General features: G+C 49.8%; 1 protein-coding gene across 4 annotated transcripts in view; it reads right to left on the reverse strand.

The window, feature by feature from the left end:
• Positions 1 to 2,795: 2,795 nt before the first annotated feature.
• Positions 2,796 to 19,613, reverse strand: part of PRR5 (proline rich 5) — a 42,866-nt gene continuing 26,048 nt past the window's right edge. For 2 of the 4 annotated variants that reach the window (XM_016427125.2, XM_016427124.2), the window contains 7 exons: positions 18,979 to 19,059; positions 15,257 to 15,305; positions 13,727 to 13,802; positions 9,283 to 9,374; positions 8,759 to 8,899; positions 5,475 to 5,613; positions 2,796 to 4,932 (listed from right to left, as the gene is read on the reverse strand). In XM_016427125.2, the coding sequence (XP_016282611.1) occupies positions 4,397 to 4,932; positions 5,475 to 5,613; positions 8,759 to 8,899; positions 9,283 to 9,374; positions 13,727 to 13,802; positions 15,257 to 15,305; positions 18,979 to 19,059 (1,114 nt within the window). In that variant the 3' untranslated portion in view covers positions 2,796 to 4,396. The remainder of the gene's footprint in view (positions 4,933 to 5,474; positions 5,614 to 8,758; positions 8,900 to 9,282; positions 9,375 to 13,726; positions 13,803 to 15,256; positions 15,306 to 18,978; positions 19,060 to 19,613) is intronic. The other 2 variants (XM_056797303.1, NM_001204412.1) reach the window with 2 other exon arrangements.

Genomic DNA, 19,613 nt, shown 5'->3' on the forward strand with positions numbered 1-19,613 from the left:
TGTTGTCTGTAGTATGTTATGTGTGGTTTGAGTGCATGTGTTTGTGTATGTGTGGTGTGTATGTATTTGGGGGTACAAGTATGTGAGAAATGAGTTTCAGGCTCAGTCCCACCACCCATTAGCAACGAAAACATCCATCCCATATCATTTAGCAGCTCCTGCCCTTTGGTTTCTCCCTATACAAAACGGGAATGATAATAAAAATTACCTTCTCAGAGCTGTTGTCATTTTATCTTATTTTACATTCTCAGTCACTTATGGGTGATTGATTATTATCATAACATCTGGAAAGGACAATTTTTGGGAAGAGTAGATTCAGTGTCCAGAAAAGCTTTGAGGATATGATTGCCTTTGTCTTCTATGCCACCAGCTAAGTCTGGATGGACGTTCTTCATCCAGAGTTCTGGGACAAGTCCCAGGTCAAAGAACCACAGGATAGTGGAATCAGAGAAAGAGGAACTTCAGGGATCATCTAGCCCGAATCACATCTTACACATGAGCAAACATCCCCCCTCAGACAGCTCCCCCCACTTTGTTTCCAAAGGAGAATCGTGATGATGAGGAGGAGGAGGAAGAGGAGGAGGAGGAGAATGTGATGTGAGAACTCTCGGGTTTATCAATTCTTATTTTACCAATGAGGAAACCGAGGAACAGGAAGGATCTGTGACTTGCTGAAGATCCCACAGCTGGTACTGATGTTTTGTAGACAAGAATCAACTCCAAGTTTTTTTTCTTTTTTTTTTTTAAATATATTTTATTTGATCATTTCCAAGCATTCAACTCCAAGTTTTTGCATTCCAACGTCAACAATCTACTTCTTCCCTGAAGGTCCTGAGAGCTTTTCATAACTCAATAGAATGACCAATAGTTAGTGAAAAAAATCACAAGGTCAAAAGATCTTGTTTTGGGGAGCTTGGAGATGAACCCCCCGGGTTCAGGAAGGGTACCTTTTGCAAGGATGCAAAACTCCGAAACTTAGCTTAAAGATAAAAGGAGAAATGTATTCATTTAGAAGGTCATGTTGAATCTGGCCAGGAAGACGGGGGAACAGCCTAGATGGAAAGCTGTTCCCAGATGACATCAATTCTGGGGTCTTTATACTCTTTACAACAGTGAAGAAATGACCTTAGAGTGGTATGTGCTGAGGCCGGGATGGTGGGGAGGGGAGGGGAGGTTGGCCTGAAGACACAGGGGGTGACCCTCCTAGTTTAAAGGACAGATGGATGTCTGAGATACAACTTGATGATATCAAGGAGGTGTATTTCTCTGTCTCAAATCTAAAGGATGATCCAAGGTGGATAATCCTTTCAGGGGCTTATAGGATTTATCACTAGATGTGTCCCCCTCCTCCACCAGGAGAGCCAAGGTTGGTCTCCAAACTCCCTCAGAGATCTCCCTCAATCACTGGCCAAGGCTTAGCAGAACAGAACAGTGGGCACCTTCTCCCCACCAGGGCCAGGCACTGGGGCATTTATATTTCACCTACTTCTCGGCCAGGAAAAAGCAGGGGGAGGGGCTCACCTCCAGCAAAGGAGACATCCGATCCCCACAGTGAGAGGCAAGAGGTGTCACCTTCCCTGCCAAGAAGAGCCAGAGGAGGATAGAAAAGGAAGCTTGTTTGTCAGCATCGTCTGCCCTTCTCTGTCTAGGGAACTGCTTATCTCCCCCATGGGGCTAGATAGTGAGCTGGATTCCATTAGGATTTTTCAGTGATCTGAGTTGTTTCCTGATGCAAAAATCCATCTGTAGGATATTTGTGATCTCTTGGTGATTTGTGAAGGTGGTGTACCTGGGAACACCAAATGACAGGGACCAGCAAAGGCCCAAGTGCCGAGGACACATCACCGAGGATGGATTAGTCTGGAAAAGGACGTGAGGTGCCTACTTAACAAGTGTGAGAAATTTAGGTGGGGAGCTTGAGGAGGGCCCATTTCGGTACCCAAGGGAAGACCTCCAGGTCGATCGATGGAGAAGACTGGGCAACAGTTGTCTAGGATGATAAGACAGTTCTACACTGCCTCACCCCCTATTTTGCACTAATGAGCCATTCAAGTGCTAGGGAAGGATAGGCAGAGGATTTTTTTCCCTTATGGACACCTGGAATCCTGACAGTAGAGCAATTCCTGACTCCTTCCTCTCCCACTCTACCTCTAGTCCCTAGTTTGGACACCTCTTGCCCCGACTACTGCAGTAGGCTCCCAATTGTATTCTTGGCTCCCAGTCTCTCCGTTCCAATCCATCCCCCACCTGGATGCCCAACAGATCCTGCCAATGTGGCCATGTCGCTCCCCTCCACAAGAATCTTCAATAGCTCCATATTGTGTCTAGGATAAAATACAAAATCATCTAAAGGCCTCCACAGTTCTCCAGGCTTATTTCCTATCACTCCCCTTTGCCCTCTTTCCTTTCCAGCCAAACTGTCTTGGTGGTTGTACAGAGATGCTGCCTACTTGGAATGCTCTCCTCCAGCCAGGAGCTATAAGCAGAGATTGGGCTTTGCTTTGTTTGTGCCTAGCCTGGACCTGGCGCAGAGCCTTAATTGAACTCCAGTTGTCAGATCCTTCCCTTCCTCTAAAGCCTAACTCTAGTTGATGAGTCAGTTAACAAAGATTTATTGTGTCACACTTTCTGAAACTTTCTCTGGACACTGATTGTCCCCACATGGGTACCACCCATGTCTGGGTCCCTCCAGATCTCTGCCCAGAGTGGGCGATTCATGTTGGTGAACCAAACAACATGGAATTGAATCTACAGGCAGGATCCAAAATGGACTTTAACACATACAACACAGGCAGTTTTCTATTCATGGACTTTAATTGAGATTTCCAGTGGCTGGCTGGGGCTCGGATCCATGAGGGGAAAAGAGAGAACCTGCAGTCCAAGTGCCCAGACCAGAAGGCCAGGCACCAGCTGCTGCACCACCCCACCCACTCTCATTTTACAGATCATCTTAGTCCTGGATGGGGTGGGAGGGTGGGACCAGTTAAGTGTCCTTTCCGGAGCCCAGGTGAGGCTTTTGGCCAGACAGCCCCGAGGAGCATTCCTTCTTCTTTGCTATCTGGTGGGCAGGGAGGTTGGGGAGAAGGCGGAAGAGGCGTCCAGCTACAGACTGGCCCCTTTCTTTGGCTACATTTCCAGTCCCAGGTTCCAGGACAGAGGGGAAGAGTTCATCCCCCTATTCCTGGTCTGAGCCATCACTGCTGAGGGGTGGAATGAGGGACATCAGAGTTGTGCTCAAGGCCTGTGGCTAAGTTATGGAAGGAGTCAGCAGGAGACAGGGCCAACAGCACCAGCTTGTTTGGTGGGGAATAGAGGTGGGAAGGCTTGGTTGTTACTGCTAATGGTGTCAGACTGTTAAGATCCATGGAGCTTTGGGACACTTTCACAAAGTTCCCTGACTCGGGAAAGCTGCTGGGCTCATGAAGACTAACACTGTGCAGTTGGGAGGCTTCCCTGGTGTGATGTTGTCACTGAAAGTCTTTCTTGGAATGGTGACTTCTAAAAGGAGGTTGGGGGGCGGTATATGTAGGTGTGGGTCCACTTAAGATGACCATATGTGCTGGGGTCAGCCTTGGGACTTTCCTATTGGTGGATGGGGTTGGGATCTGCCATAAGTCTGGGCCAAAAGTGAAGCTGTCCCAATGGTTTGGTGCCCAGCTTGGGCCAAGCCCCATCCAAATCAGTTGTAGGGTCTTCTGGTTGAAAATCTGTTTGTTTGTGTTTGTTTTATAGCTCATTGCTATATCCTTTGGGTAGAAGCTTAACTTCTTCAGGACAAGGACTGTTGGGCACAAATTTGTATCTCTTGTGCCTGCCATAGTACCAAGGTCACGGGAAATACTTTATCATGGATCAACGTTTGATCGTAAGTGGATTTAGAATGTCAAAAATGGTTCCCAAGGACACAAATAGATCCTAGGAAGAAATGGGAAGGGACACTGAGAATACCCTTCCCTGCAGAAGAAACCCTGCCCAGATGGCAAGAAGCCTGATGGGAGGGGGTGTAAGAAAACCAGGGAGTAAAAAAATAAAAAATACACTAAGCAATGAATCTCATTCTCATTCTCTCTCTCTCTCTCTCTCTCTCTCTCACACACACACACACACACCCCAAACATACACAAGGGCCTCTATATATGTTATCTTATGGGATCCTCATGGCTGCCCTTGGAAGTCGGAAGGGCAGGGATTGTTTTCCCTATTTAACAGATGAAGAGACGGAGGCTCAGAAAGGGAAGGTGATTTGCCCAGGGTCACAGGGCCAGTGATGATCAGAGTGGGGACTCAAACTCAAGCCTCCCATTTCCCAGTTCAGGGCTCCCAACATTGTGCCAGGTCACCTTTGACCCATTTATAGATGGAGACATGAACCAAGGCATCCTCCTGTGTAAGACGGTCACACGATACTCTGTCTGCTCCTATCTGATCCATACCCTGTAGCCTTAGAGCGTCCTCGGTCAAAGTTGATGAAAATGCCTTCAGAGTCAGAATCGATGGATTCTAAAATTTGATCTACTAAGTTCTCTGGGCTAGAGGAAGGGGCTGAGACTGAGGCTGGGGCTCTGGACAGTTCAAAGGTTGGGCTGGGCTCACTGCACTGGTGGTACAGGCCTGAGAGGGGTGGCTGCCCTACGGGATGCACCTTGGCACTGGCATGCTCAGTCTCCACATCGAGGGATGATTTGGGCACCATTGTGGAGACCTTGGAGCTACCATTGAGGCCAGTAGTGAGACTGGAGAAGTCCTGGGCCTCAGGGCAGGATGTCATCTCAGAGACAGAGTGTCTCCGGATGCTTGTGCCATTGGCTGCCGATCCTTCTGTCTCATACTCTGCCACAGGGGTGAGCAGCGGGTTGTTGTAACTCTTGGAACGGACGACAGGGTTCTTCGCCATGATATCACCTGATTTGGAACGTCGGGAAAAGCGCTTTTCTGTTAAAAGAAGAAAAATCAGTCTTATGAAGCCTGTGGGTAAGAGAGTATCTGCTACCAGTTTCCAGGGAGCTCTCTCCCTCTCAATGCCCAGTTCCTGTGTTCCTCCCTCTTCAAATTTTTCCTAGCCCCTTGCCAGGCTCCTGTCTCTGTCCTTAGTTCATTGTCTGTGGCATCTGTGGGTATGGCTGTCCATTCTTGGGGGCTAAATGGATTACAAAGCACTTTATGACAGCTTGTAAGAAAAGTGGGGCAAGGTTTATCATCACTACTTGACAGATGAAGCAGCTGAGGCTGAGAAGGTGACTTGCTCAGGCCCACATAGTTGGGAAGTGTTGGTTCCAGGATGAAAAACTGCCTTCCTAAAGCTCGTTTCCTAGAGAGTGGGGCCTGCTGGGTTTTAAGGGTGTCTCAGGACAAGGGATGGGCAAAGAGCTGCTAAGTGGAATGGTGGGTCCCCTCTTGGGGTCTTCTCCCAAGTGAAATCATGGAGGTATGTGTTTACCTGCCTGTGGTGCCCAGCAGGCCTGGCTCCCACTTACCCAAAATGCAGGAGGAATGTGTGAAGGGTCCATCATTGGAATAGAGGCCATAGGTACCCAGGTATGGGGAGACCACTTTCTGGATGAGAGCCTCGAGTCTCAGGTAGTCTTCTGTGATACCCTTGGATTCATGAACCCCCTAAGAAGGCAGAGGGAAGACCACTGAGCAGACTGCACAGGGTGCCTTAAGGAATGAGAGGCCACTGAGGGGCAGCTGGGAAGGAATCCCATTAGAACACACCAACAATCCTGTGGGCTCCCATCTTCTGGGGCTCTGGAATATTATTAGCAAGCCACCAGCTGACGGATGCTGCATTTGCAGCCATCACCACCAGGTGGTGGCAGCACCCAGGCCACAGCTGGAAAGCCCCAGGTCAGAGTTCATTGGGGCCTTGGCTGCAGATAAAGCAGATACCCCTCCCTAACCCTAACCCAGGTAGTACTGTCCTCACCCACCAGGATCAAGATTCCCCTTTCTCCCCGGGGGCTGCCCAAAGAATTCTCCTGTTTCCGGGCCCAACAGATTCCATGGAGGGGAAACCAGATTCTTAGTCTGCATCCAAGACTGAAATCTGGCTCCATCTTGCCCATCACCCCAGATCAAGCCACCTCCACTTCTTCCAGAAACTTAGTCTGATTCAGGTCAGCATTTGAAGATCCAGGACTTGTGTTCAAACCCACCAACTCCTGCCTTGACTGCTCCCCTGTAAGTGAAGGAGAGTGGAATTGATGGCCTCTGGGGTCCCTTTGAGGGAGCAGCACCTCACTGCAAGAAGGGCCTGGATTTGTATCAGTCCAGAGGCTGTTCCTTATTTGGCTAAGGTGCTTCCTGTTGGGGGGCCTCCATTTCTTCCTATGTATATGGAGGGGGCCCCTGAGGAGATAGCCTTTTGCTTGCCAGACAGCCTTCTGCACTGAAGTGTATCCTGGTCTGGGTCACGAGTTCCTCTGTGGCTTCTCCCAAGGCACAGGCCCTGCCCCTCTCTCTCAGTATGACGTGAGCCCCTCTTGTGCCCCAGCAGTTGGGTGGCACTCAACCAGAATGAACACCCTCCTGCTCGCTCTAGTGTGAAGGGAGGAGTGCACTTCTAGCCAAGTGTGCTGGGTCTCCCTCCCTGGGCAGCTGAGTCACATCCTTTAGGGGATGTGTGCCAAACCTCTCACAAAGGGAAGGCCTCCCCTGCCCTCTCCCCATGCCAGGGACTGTGCCCTGGGAGGCTAGGGAACTGCCTATCTCACACATGGGGCTGGAGAGTCAGGAAGGTGGGCCTCAGTTCAGAGCTCAGGGTTCACAGATTCCCAGAGATGCTGTGTGCCCACCACCCATCCCCACTCCCTTGGGCTACCTAGAGCACAGAGCCCTTTTGGCCTCCAGAGACTTTCTGCTAAAGCCCCTGGGAGGGAGGGCAGCATATCTGCCAGCCTTACCATTCTCATCAAGGCTCAGAGGAAAGTCAGAGACTCTCCCAAGGTCCTACATGGATTGAACAGCAGAGCCAAGTTTCCATTGAATCAAGCAGCAAAGGCAAGGGAGGGAGGAGATAGGGAGATGGAAAGAGCTCCAAGCTTGAAGCCTAACAGCATCATTAGGTGGTGAGCACCCTGTCACTGGGAGTTTGTAAACAAGCCTGCCGGATCACCACATGTTAGGGGTGTCCTAGGTAGGGGGGATGCCTGCCCAGGCCAGGAGGTTGCACCGAAGGCCTACTGGGGAACTAGGGCCAATGCCATGGATGAAGTCCCAGCTCTGCTCCTTGCTGCCTGGGCAACTGAAGCAAGTTACTCTTATCCATGCCTGCCAGATTCATGAAATCCTAGAACTAAGGTTTAAGGGACATCAGACCGGTCCAGGCCATCCCACAGGCCAGAAGAATCTCAAGGGAACAAAGCCATCCAGCCTCTGGTCAGAAACTCTGAGAGAGAAGGGGAGGGGAGAGCTGGCAGCCCACGGCCCTCCAGACCTCCTAAATGAGCCTTCTAGGGAAGTCCTTCCATTGAGTCTGGGGCTGCCCCCAAGGCCAAGAACAAGTTGGAGTCCTTCAAACAGGGCTCCCACCTCCCATTAACCCACTCTTCTACAGACTCAGTGGCTTCACTTGCCTCAGCTAGTCTCCATGGGATACGGATCCAGACCCTTGTCCAGCTTGGCCACTCGCCTCTGACCATGCTCAGCCTCATTGCCATCCTTCCTACTCCACCACTGCTCCAGAACTCAGCCCAGCCCAGGCCCCAGACCTAGAACTACGAAGATTCTGGGCCCTCTGGGCTCTCCCCAAGTGGGGTCACATTCCTGGGGCCACAACGACACCCCTAAAATGGAGCAGCCCCAAGACGTTCTCGCTGTCCCCATTACAAGGAGAGGAAGTCAATCCAGGGTCTTGGACCCGCCCATAGCCGGAAGAGATCTCAGCAGGCAGCGAGGCCAAAGTCCCCAGCTACCGGGGAGGGGACTGCGCTGGCTGGAGGGCCACAGCAGGAGGCCCTGGCTCCTGCCTCTCCCACCATATTCCAAAGGCCTTAGAGCTGGTCTGCCCCATCAGTTCTCATGGTCTGGCCTTGCAGACAGCCTGGAAGTCAGGTTTCTGGAAACTCAGAAAGGAGGAGCTGTTCCCTGCCATCAAGCCCCTCCAGGGCAAGAGGTCAACAGACTGACCAATCATTAAGGAGTATTTTCAGAAAGCCTGTCTTCCAGGTGTTTCCACTCCCTTTTGGTGGAATTCACTGGGCCTCCTCTGGGGCCTGGGGCCTTCCCCACCTGCCCAAGCCTTCCAGGTTTCCCATCCACTGGAGCATATAGTGAGGCCTGACTTACCCCAGGAGAATGTAAGCAAAGCCTGGTCTCTGCTCTCTTTCTGCATCCCCAGAGCTTAACCCAGTTCTGGCCCACTGTTTTTATCGTGGGGGAAGGGAGGTAGTTTCTGGACTCATTTCATGAAGTGAAATGTGTTCCCACCCAGGAGACTGACTGCTGCCAGATCAAGGGAAGCACTGCTACCATGTGTACCATGGCAAACTGGGGATGTGGATCCCTCTCCCCAACTTCTGTGAGCAAGACTGTTAGAAGCCCAGTGGGACTCCCTTGATATCCCCAGAGAAGCCTGACTGGGTACCTCTTCTCTTTTCCCTCCCTTTTCTGTGTCATTCCTTGGACAGTGGGGGACATTGCTATCCCCACGCAGGGGAATTCATGGCACATAGGAGGAGCATCAACCAGGGCAATGCTGGACCATTTGTGGGATCCTGGATCCCACTGGAGGCCCCCCCCCCCCATGCTGAACACTGACCTGGAGAACCAACAGCATTTGGACAATGGATGGGGGGATCCTGGCCCGAGACCTTGATAAGGCATCTTCCAACTTAATGTTGAGCGTGATTATATTCCGAAAGTGTAGGAGGGCCAACTGGCGGACAGAGGGTTCCTTACCCTGAAGACACAAGGACTGGAGTCAGGACAGGTTCCCCAGCTCCCACCATCTCCTCTCCCAAGGATCTCCTAGCCCCTGGACCCAAGATTAAGATGATTTCCCCAAGTCAATGTAAACCAAGTTATTGGCCCAGTCTGGGTCTGCCTAGACCAGTTGGTGCCAGTCCTGTCCAGAGACAAGGGACTGCCTGGATAGACCTTTGGAGCATCCCAGGAATGAGATGGTGCAAGAATTACTTATTCTATTTTGTAGTTGAGAAGAAACGAGGCTCAGCAAAGTTAAGTGACTTACCCACCCAGTCTCCCATAGCTAACTAATAAACAGCAAAACTGAATGTGGCCCCAGGCAGCCTGTCTTTAAGTCACTACAGTGAAAGTATTCACCTGAACTGGGTAGAAAATGGCCTGGAGTATGGGTAAGACATCCCCAAAAAAGAAATCCCAGGTTTCAGCCAAAGAATCGAGGAGCTTCTGTCCTAGAGGAAGAGAAAACCAGTTATTGCCTGGAGAACATCCCTTGGCATTCTAGAGAACAGTGAGCCTACCAGAGGAACCTTGGGGACAATGGCTCCTCCAAGAGGGCCCTCCCTTCTGGCCACCCTTCCAAACTGTCTGACCCCCTCAATTTTGTTACTAGCTGGGACATGTCAGCTCCACCTCTATGGCCCCACTCTCCATTCCTGAAGCCTCCTCTGACTTCTCTTTGTTACTTTTAGACCCCTCATATGTTCCTTGGGGGCAGGAACTGGCTTTCCTCAGCACTTAGCTCCTAAGTACTTAATAAATGTTTCACTTCTCTTCCTGGCAGAATGAAGGAGCATTCTGGTAAATATTTAACAACCAGCAGCAGAAGAAGAAACTTAAGTCTGCTCAGTTTAGGAGAAGCCATTTTTTCTGCAAAATCTCCTCTCTCTTTTGTACACATTTGTCCATGTAGGTGCTCTCTCTCTTTCCTTCTAGAAGGTGAGTGAGCTCTTTGGGGATGACTGTCCCTAGTGGCTGGCATGCCTCAGGTGTTTATTACATACCTGTGGGTTCATATGAATGAAAATTGGTAAACAGTTGGTATAGATCACCCTAAAATTCACAAAGCCCATACCTCTATCATCTCATTATCTCACTAGAGCCTCTAGCCCCCAGATCCCTCATATATGGCTTTGCTGAGGATGCACAGGACAGTCTCTCCATTGGGGATGAGTCCTTCATCAGTCCAGCTCTGTAGGTCTTGCCAGGTGAAGGTGGTTTAGGGTTGGACCCATGCGCCCAGAAGCTGGACTCTTGAGGAGGTCAGGTGAGGTTTGGAGTTTGATCAAAGAGCACGAGAGGTGGATTTCTCCTCCTGTCCACTCCTGTCCAGTCAGGCACCTTCTCCACCCTATTGGCATTTCACCATGAAAACTCTGACCTGTAGAGTCCAAGCTAGAAGGAATCTTTTGATTGGTGAGGACATCCCAGAAGACAAATAAGTTGGTCAAGGTTTACCTGACGTGGTGCTAGGAGGAGGACAAGAGCTTGGGAGCCTCGACCCTCACCCCCTGCCTGACTGACCTCCTCCAGCTTACTCTCGGCCCCTTGCCAGTTTTAAGGCCAAGCTTCCTGACTGAAGGTGTCCAAGTGCAGAGAAATTATGCAGGGGTGGCATATAAAGTGCCTGCAAAGGCTGCTGCAACTCCACAAGTCAAGGACGAAGGCAAATCCACAAGATCATCAGCTTGGTGTCATGGAGACCAACATAAGCCTCTCAGCAGAGTCTGAGCATCCTAGCTGGCAGCTTGGTGACAGCAAGATGGGAGAAAGTGGGTCATTTCTGAAGGGAAGCAGACGTGGCTTGGGCCAGGCAGCAGCAGTGGTGGGGGGGGGGGGACAGTTCTCCTGCCTCCAGATTGGGGACCCTGCTCATTTCAGCCTGTTAGAAACAATCTTTTCTTTTCCAGGAGAATTTAAAGCAAGCAGTCCACCAACGATCATCCTCGTAAAAGTCATAAGCCAAAGTCACTGCTGTGGTAGCAGCCAGCCACCGCCAAAATGCTAAGGGAAGCCAGAGCTGGAAACCCTGGGACATCAGCCCCTCAGCCTCTCTGCAAGGCAAAGGCCATACTTCCTACACGTCTCCATGCACCCTCTAAATGACAGGGCTGCAGGACAATGCCCTAGACCCAGCATTGACTTAGATCACAGCAGCTGTTCTCATCCCTTCTTTTTCCCCTCACCGAGGTGAGGACTCCCATTTTACAAATGTGGCTCTATGAGGTCCGGAGGGACAGATCACACTGGGAGTCAGAGGAAAAGCCAAGCCTCTCCCTCCTTTTCTGGGTCCTATCCAGGGCCGCACAGTCCAGAGGAAGTTTGAGCCAGGCCCAGCTGGGCATCTCAGGAGCAAACATACACATGAAGATGCTTCCCTGTCTGGACAGCTTCTCTGAGGGCACCAGAGGAAAGCTTGATGGTAGTGCCAGGATTGTAGATGTCCAGTGGGAGCCGGCCGCTCCCTTATTCAGAAAGGGGTCCCAGGAGTGTCAGTCCCTGGGCTTGAGCCTCCTGGCCCAGGAAAGCCTAGAAGTCAGACCTCAGAGCTGGGCATGTCTAGACTGGAGGAGCAAGGAGGGATGGGAGAGTTCAGAAGGGCCTCTCCTTGAATACCAGGTGGCCATTGGACAGGGAGGCCAAAGAGGGAGCTCCTCTCCCCCAGCAGTGCCCTCCATGGGGTGGGAAGAGTGGAGGCTGGATGGTTTGCCCCAGGGCACCTGACTCAGCATTCTCCCACCATAGGGCTGGTCAAAGCTTCAGATTTCCTCCCAAGGGGTGAGAAGAAAGGAAGCTCAGTTCTTTCCAGAGGAGGAGGGCCCGGGGCATTCTCCAGAGCTCAGCAGGCAGCATTTTTCTTTTTGGAGGCCAGATACTGGCAGGAGCAGTAAAGGAGGCAGTGGTATTCCAGGAAGGAGGTTGGGGGAGGGGGGGGGAAGAGGTGTGTACAGCCCCTGGCTTTGTTTCCTGTTCTCTTCCATGCTAACCCTGACACCTTGCTAAGCCTGCCTCCAGGTGACCTGGAGAAATGTGCTTTCCTTCTTCCCCTCTCTTTGCTCCCTTACAAATGAGGGAGCTGGCTGGAGACTGACATTTGGATGGATGATCCTCTAGGCAAGGATATTGAGGTGGGAAATGGCATATGGGTCCACTGGATGGGAATCGAACCTGGACAAGGGCCAGATGGAGTGGTGAAACCCTAAGGTGAACTGACTAATAGGCATCAGGGTCCTGGCCTTCCATCCCTCTTGTCCCCTAGGACACTGGAGTCCACTGAATACTTGGCAAACCCTTTCCCAAAATTCCTGCCTCTGCCCCAGGAGGCCAGGGTACCGAGATTTTCATTTTGGAGACCTGGATTTAAATCCTGGCTGGTGGTTTCCTAGCTCTGTGCCCTTGGTCAAGTCGCTTTCATTGTGGGGGTCTCTGTACTCCAAGAGAGTGGAACAAGAGGAATCCCTTCCAGCTCTCAATCTATGATCGCATGAAATTACAGTGTCTTTGTCATCTTGGCCTCCAATGGGTACACAAGTTTAAGCCCTCTTGGGGAGAAACGCTGGGCTAAACTGGGCCCCGGGCCTGCTGCCAAAAAAACTCCCAATGCCTCCTGGGAGGGATGGGTGTAGGAGATGTCTACCATGTGCAGGGACTCGAAGCAATGGAGATAGGGCATACATCAAGCTGGGGTCCCTTGTCCGGGGGTATCTCTCCCTTGGAGAGACACCCACAGCTTGGTGCCTACCTTGTGAGGGCTCCGTCATGGCACACTAGACAGCCATAACAGGTGCCTCGTTTACAAGGCCCACAGGCCCATCCACAAGAGATACTGGAGAGTCTCTGGCTGGTTGAATGAAGGCAACAGACCCCCACTTATTGACATGGTCACAGTTGGAAGTCAGAAACTGCAACGCAGCTGCCCAAAAACAAAAGCCCCCCACCCCTTCTGTGGCTTCTCTCTCCAACTTCCCCTACTAATGGACTTGTTATGATTATCATTTCCTTCCCAATACAGGAGAAATAATGAGAGCAAATACTTATAGGATCAATACATATATACTCTACTTTAATCCCCCTAGGTTATTACCCCCAAAAGATTGCATTTATAGAATTAAAGCTCAAAGATTATTGTCTATTACCACCATCCTTTCCCTCTTCACAGAGCCACATTCACTCCCATCACAAGCCATGCAAACCAAGAACTTCAATCACCTTCAAGACACACTCCACTGAATTCTGTTTATGGAGAGAAACCAGGCAACATTGCCAGGTGCTTCAAAGTAACACAAGAAAAACAGAACTTGTAAATTGAGGAAAACCCCAAATCTGGTCTGTCATTGAGTTGCCCTCCAACCTTGTACCTAGTTACGAAATGTTTTGTTACCCATCTCCTAAATAATTGTGATTGATTGTGAAAGCTGACCAAAAGTAACAACGATTCTCCTAGGCCTGGGCTAAGCTCTAGATCACCCGGTTTATGACATTCATCTATAGCAACAATGTTTTGTTGACTATCTCCTTAGGCTATGTGTCTTGTTAAGTTCCATGGAAACATATATGTAGAAAACTGATTGTGTGCCAAAGAAGTATGTAATCACCAGCCTATATAATAAACCTCTGTGCTATGGCAGAACACTGTGTGATGCCTAAGTACATGGGCCTGAGCACACAGTGTCTTTCATCTCCATTATTCTACCGGATCACCACATCTAGATGGTGCGAGTCCTCACCCTCAGGGAGACTTCTAGATGGCTCCCAAAGTAGCCCCACCAAGCATCCAGACCTCAGGCTTCCTGGTTGGGCTTACCTTCATAAAATCGAATCTTGTCCCGGAGAATCACCATGCCTTTAGTTAGCAACTGGTTCTGAAAGAGATGGCAACACTTTCCAGAAACACATTAGAACTTAGAATGGGGGATATCACAGCACCAAGGGGCTTGGGAGATCCTGGGCACCCAGGCTTGGTCCCCAACCCCTGGGCTTTCAGCAAACATTCCTCTGCCCCCATTCAACAATGAAGGAAAGAAACTAGTTTCTAGGCGTGTGCGGGCAATACATACAATACAGATTCATTTCAAAAGGTCAACACCATTTGCCAGAAATATTTTCTCAATCCCCTCAATGACTTCTCACTGCTCCCCCCAACAATGGTCACACCCTCAATCTGCTTTATTATCCTGATTTCAGGGAAGACTGAGACACAAGGAAGGAACTTGGTCAAGGTCTCAGGGTGGAGGACCAGGGAAAGGAAAGGAGTCTTTCAGTGGAGGTCCAGGGGTTGGAATTCCCTTTCATCCCTCCCCAACTGGTCTCAACCTCCTTCATAGATCAGCTTTGCCTTTGGCCCCAGCATCATACATCAAGGCAGAAGTCCAGTGTAGAAATCATATCCAGACTCAGAAATTCTGGCACTGAACATCATCCCCAAATGGGTATTTAATTTGGGCTTGGGCAGGGCCTCAGAGCAAGGGGACAAGATAGCCTATATGATAAAGACAGCTGTGAGCCCTGCTCTATTAGGCACTCCTTACAATGGGGAAATCAACAGTGGCCCAGTGGTAGCCTAATGGCAAGCAGTAGTTCCTTAACTAGCACAGCCTTTAGTTCCTTCACTAACACAGCAAAGACGCTCCTCCTCCCCTCTGCCTAGGATGGCAGGATGGAGGAGACCTGGATGGCGAGGGTCAGGGACAATAGGAGGGGTCTTATTTCTAGAGAGGATTAGCTCCAGCTCTAGCCCTCCAATTCAAATCCAGGCCATCCAGTTCATAATGGTCAGATTTTGGATTATGACTCAGGCAGTGAGGGGTGCCACAGGGTCTACAGTGCTGAAGCTGGAATCAGGAAGATATGAGTTCAAATTCTACCTCAGATACTTATTGGCTATGTGACCCTGGGCAAGTAATTTAATCTCTACCTGTCTCAGTTTCTTCATCTGTTAAAATGGGGATGGTATTAACTCCTCCCTCCCAGGATTGTTATATGGATCAAATGAGATAAAAATGTTAAAACCCTCACCTTCTGACTTAGAATCAGAACTGAATATTGGTTCCAAGGCAGAAGAGTGGGGCTGGCCAATGGGGGCTAAGAGACTTACCCAGGACCTTCCATCTCTTGGCCTAGCTCTCCATCCACTGAGCCACCCAGCTGCCCCCAAATGAGACTGTAAAGCAATTATGCCAGAGTGTCTGGCATGTAGGAGGCAGCACACAAATGTTGGCTGTCATTATTAATGTTATTTTGCTGGCCTGTTCTTGTGGGGAGAAGCCTCTCAGCCCCCAGCCCTAGCCTCCAACCCAAGCCCTTGATGGAAGAAGGAACAGAAAATCATGCTCACCTGGAGATACTCTGTGAAGAAAGAGCCCAACTCAGTTTTCAGCAGCTGTCTGTGTTCAGAAGACAATGACAGAGACATTAGCACAAAGCTGCTTTCCCTTCCTTCCCCCCTTCTGCATACCCACCCAGAGAAAGAAGGATCTCAGCAGATCAAGAGCTGAAGGAGACCTTGTTGAGAGATCCTCCAGCCCCCAGGAATCTCCAGGGGAGCCCTCTGCCCTTGGGATCACATAGGAAACCTTGGCTGGTTACCATCCTTTAAACTGACTGCTGGCTGTTTCTGCACAAGACATTCACCCTCCAAAGTCTGGACTGTCCTCTCTTTTCCCCGTCCCACCCCCCTTCATAGCCACCTCCTCCTCATGTCCTTTCCTGAGGCTCCTGCCTCCCCTCCCCCTGCTTTTTAGGTCTTAGCCTCCATCCTTGAAGTGACATCTTTTGTGCTTTCTTGGGAACCCAACTATTGGATCTGCCCAGAAAATGGTAGCTCCTTGAGGGCTGAAGAGATTTTGCCTTGGCATCTCCCTCACCTAGCTTTGGAGGTCCTTAAGAAAAGACTGTTGAATCAGTTTACAAAGGAGGAATCTGAAGCCCAGAGAGGTTGAGTGACATACGGAGTCACAGTTCTGAATCAGATGAACCAGAATTCAAACTTTGGTCCTTGGACAACAGCATCCAGTCTAATTACTCCAAGTCCTAGTCAGTGAACCCCCATTTCTCTATTTTCTAGCCATTATTATATTTATTACCCTAATCAATCCTGTGAGGTGGGCTCAGTGAATCAGCATTTTCCCTCTTTCATGGATCGGGGAGATGGGGCTGGGATATCTAGCTCATAAATGGCACACAGGAAATTTGAACGTGAGTCTGCTGACTCTGAGTTGTGTTCTCTTCTCGCCCAGCCTCAGTGCATTCTCAGGACTAAGGTGCCCATTTATGGTTGTTTCCACAGACAGATTACAATTAAAATTATCTCAAGAGACTAATTTTGGGGTAAGAGTATCATTTGTTGCATTTGTTGTATGATCCATCATACTCTTCCCTGGATTCTCTCCTCTTTAGCCCTCCATGACACTGGTCTCCCCTGACTTTCCTTCTGCCTCACTGATCATCCACTTCCTCTGGTGGCTCATTGGTCCACAACTGGACCACTGCAATGGCCAGCTGGCTGGTCTTCTTAATTCTTTTCTCCCCATTCCTGCCTTCCTTTAAAGGACACTTCAGTTCAGCCTCCACTCAGCAGGCAAAGTAATTTCTTAAATGTTCCTCTCCCCATGTCCCTCCCCTATTCCATCAATTCTAATTGTTCCCTATTAGCTCCAAGATCAAATGTACTCCTGTTTGTCTTCTAAAGCCTTTCTTTATGGGCCCCCAACTAGACCCCTCTTTCTATATGGAACAGACCAAACTTGTCTTCTTTTATTTCTGCAGTGACTGCCCTGAATGCTACGCACGCCCCCCTCCCAGGTTGAGCTACCAACTTCTGCCAGCATCCACCCTCCCAAGCCACCTTACTGTGTTACAGTCTGTCCTTTCTTTTTTCTGAGGGAGAAGAGAAAGAAATGGCAACTGATTATCTCTTGGAACCCAGCTCAGCTAAACCATTGGGGTTCTGCTCTAGAACCAAGCCAGGGAACCTCACAGGGTATCACCATGGGCAGCATCAGCTCTGAGGAGGAGCTTCCCTGATTTACTCCCAGAGGGACACAAATTCCCCCGCACAGCTTCAGAATGCTCGCCATAACTGTGAGAAAATGATTCCTCCTCTTCCTTTCTGGCTCATCTGCCTCGGCTGGTAGTAGATAAAGGCTTCAAGAACATAGGCCATTGCTGGTTGCAACATTGTCCCTTAATGGAACCCTTACAGAAAAGATAACCTAAAATGGGCTACTATTTCCAGACCTTCCATTCATCAAGAATCAAGGAACCCAGAACTCCAGAGTCACTAGCTAATGGCTAAACCTTAGAATGCTTAGAATGGAATCAGTGAATTGGAGCATCTTTGAAACAAGAACCCTTGGAATAATGGCAGCTGTACACAATGGAATCTCAGGAACATAAAGGGCCTTAGTTTAGTTCAGACTGAGAGCATGAATAAAGTCACCCCAGAACAACTGATCTCATAGCCTCGCACCCCTATTCAAGAGGGCCTTGCCATATCCTCTCCATCTGTTTGTTGTCCACTGTCCTCCAAAAGTCCAGTTTCCATACCACCTCCTCCAAGAAGCCTTTTACTGCCTACAAGCTGGGTGACATCAAATGAACCACAGCACCCTTATGTCCTCAAGTTTTTGTATCTGTAAAAGGAAGATTATGGAGAAAGCTGGTGATTTAATGGCCTTATTAAGCAACCCGTCTGTTCTGGCCTCTCTCCTACTTGAGGTCAAGTCATGCCATGGGATTTCACAGACTGTGCCAGGAGGGCTCAGGGCCTGGCAGGGCTCATACCAGGCTGCAAAGACTTTGGCTTAAGGCTGAACACCAGCCGTATGTCTCTCAGCCAAGGATCTGGCCAGCTGAGTGTGGTGAGATATCTTTGGCTAAAACAACACTTGGAGTTGCTCCTAGGTTAAAGAGGGTTCTGGGACTGCCTCAAGGGATGGGGTCCCAACTTGGACAAAGTTTCAGTTTCCCAAAATACTGGAATGGCACAAAAAGGAGCTCAATGAGATTAGGGCCTTCTTTGGGTCTCCAACCCTGAGTGCTGGGCTTGGCAGACAGGAAGTACTTGATTAACACCTATCTGGCATGGGCATTGTACCCCCAAAACCATAGAAGAGTTTCAGGCAAACTAGAAGCAGGGAAAATCCTTTGCTCCCTTTTATCCTTGTGACTCCTAACCCAAAACATCCAACTCCTGTAAGACCCTGAGAGGATTAGCCTTCTTGGATCCTCCTTTAGATTTGAGACAGATATCACCGGAGGTAGGTAAGACATCTACCTGTCATGTCCCTTAAACTATGAGGGTCACCCCCTATGTCTTCAGGCAGACCCCAGTCAGATGACCAAACCCCCTGCCCCTGGCTCAGTTGCATACCACTCTAGTCACGTCTTCACCATGGCACAAAGACCCCAGAAATCATGTCATCTGGGAGCAGCTTCCCACCCATTCTGTTCCCCCTAGGAGGCAGTCTTCCTGGCCAGCTTTAACATTACTTGTAAATGAATAAATTTCTCTTTTATTTTTAAGCTAAGTTTTGGAGTCTTGCATCTTTGCAAAAGGTACCCTTCCCGAACCCCGGGGGATCACCTCAAGCCCCCCCCAAAATGCTGACTGACCAAATGACCAAGGACTCAGGCTGGGTGCTTTAAGTCTCCTAAATGATGCTGATGGGAAATGCAGACACCATATCTACATAACCTGAAGTTGAAATAAACCCACAGACAACATTTGTAAAGAACTCCAGAAGGCAGCAAGAGTCCAGAGCACTAGGACTGAGGCTCCCACCTCTTCTCGGGGGTCCTAGGGGTATCCTACCTAGCCTTGAGAAAGGAGACTACCCCTCCCTGCTCCTCCATCATAATCCCCACCCACTTTACACCAGGGGACTCTCCCCTTTTCTGACCTCTTCCTTGGGAGCTCCTTTCCCAACCCTGGCTCTGTTCCCAGCCCTGGTTCTCTACCCACATTGGCTTCACCCCTTGTAGGGATCCCAGGTGTGCTGGCTCCCAGCCTCAGGCTGCCCCTTCATTCTCACGTCTCTGTCCATGAAGTCTACTTACCTGACTCCCTCGTTGAGGTGGAACAACTGTTGGTCTGGGAGGCCCTTCCTCTGGAACACAGCAATCACTCCATTGTGAATACTACAGTAGGAGGGAACACCAGGAGAGGCCGCTCAGAGGGAATGTCCTTGCTAACCCCCATAATCTCTTGGAAGAGGCCCACCGAAAAGAGGACAAACAGGAGGGGAGGAGAGTTTCTCAACAGCTGGGTCCTGGTTCCTCAGAACCTTTGGCTATTGCTAACCCCCAGAGTGAGTGTCCTTTAACTGGCACAAAAGCCTGGGCTTGGGGGATGGTCACTACGGGTCCTGGGAATACTCTTGGGGCCTGCCAGATTCTAAGATGGTCAGGCTCTCCCTCCTCCATCCCACCCTCTCCCCATCCCCACCCCTTGCTGTATGTATTTGATCTCCCAATGGAATGTGGACTTCAGGAGAGAAGGGATGTTTCCATTTCTGTCTTGGGACAGTGCTCAGGCCTTGGCACACAGTAGCCCTTGGGAAATGCTTGAAATGTAAAAATGAGACCCTGGTATAGGATTTGGTTTTATAAGATTATCATAAAAACGAATATTATGGAAACAGGTATTGAGTGATAACTCAGTATAACCCAGTGGAATTGCTTGTCAACTCTGG

The sequence above is a fragment of the Monodelphis domestica genome, chromosome 5 (genome assembly GCF_027887165.1).
Source record: "Monodelphis domestica isolate mMonDom1 chromosome 5, mMonDom1.pri, whole genome shotgun sequence".
Taxonomy (NCBI): Eukaryota; Metazoa; Chordata; class Mammalia; order Didelphimorphia; family Didelphidae; genus Monodelphis; species Monodelphis domestica.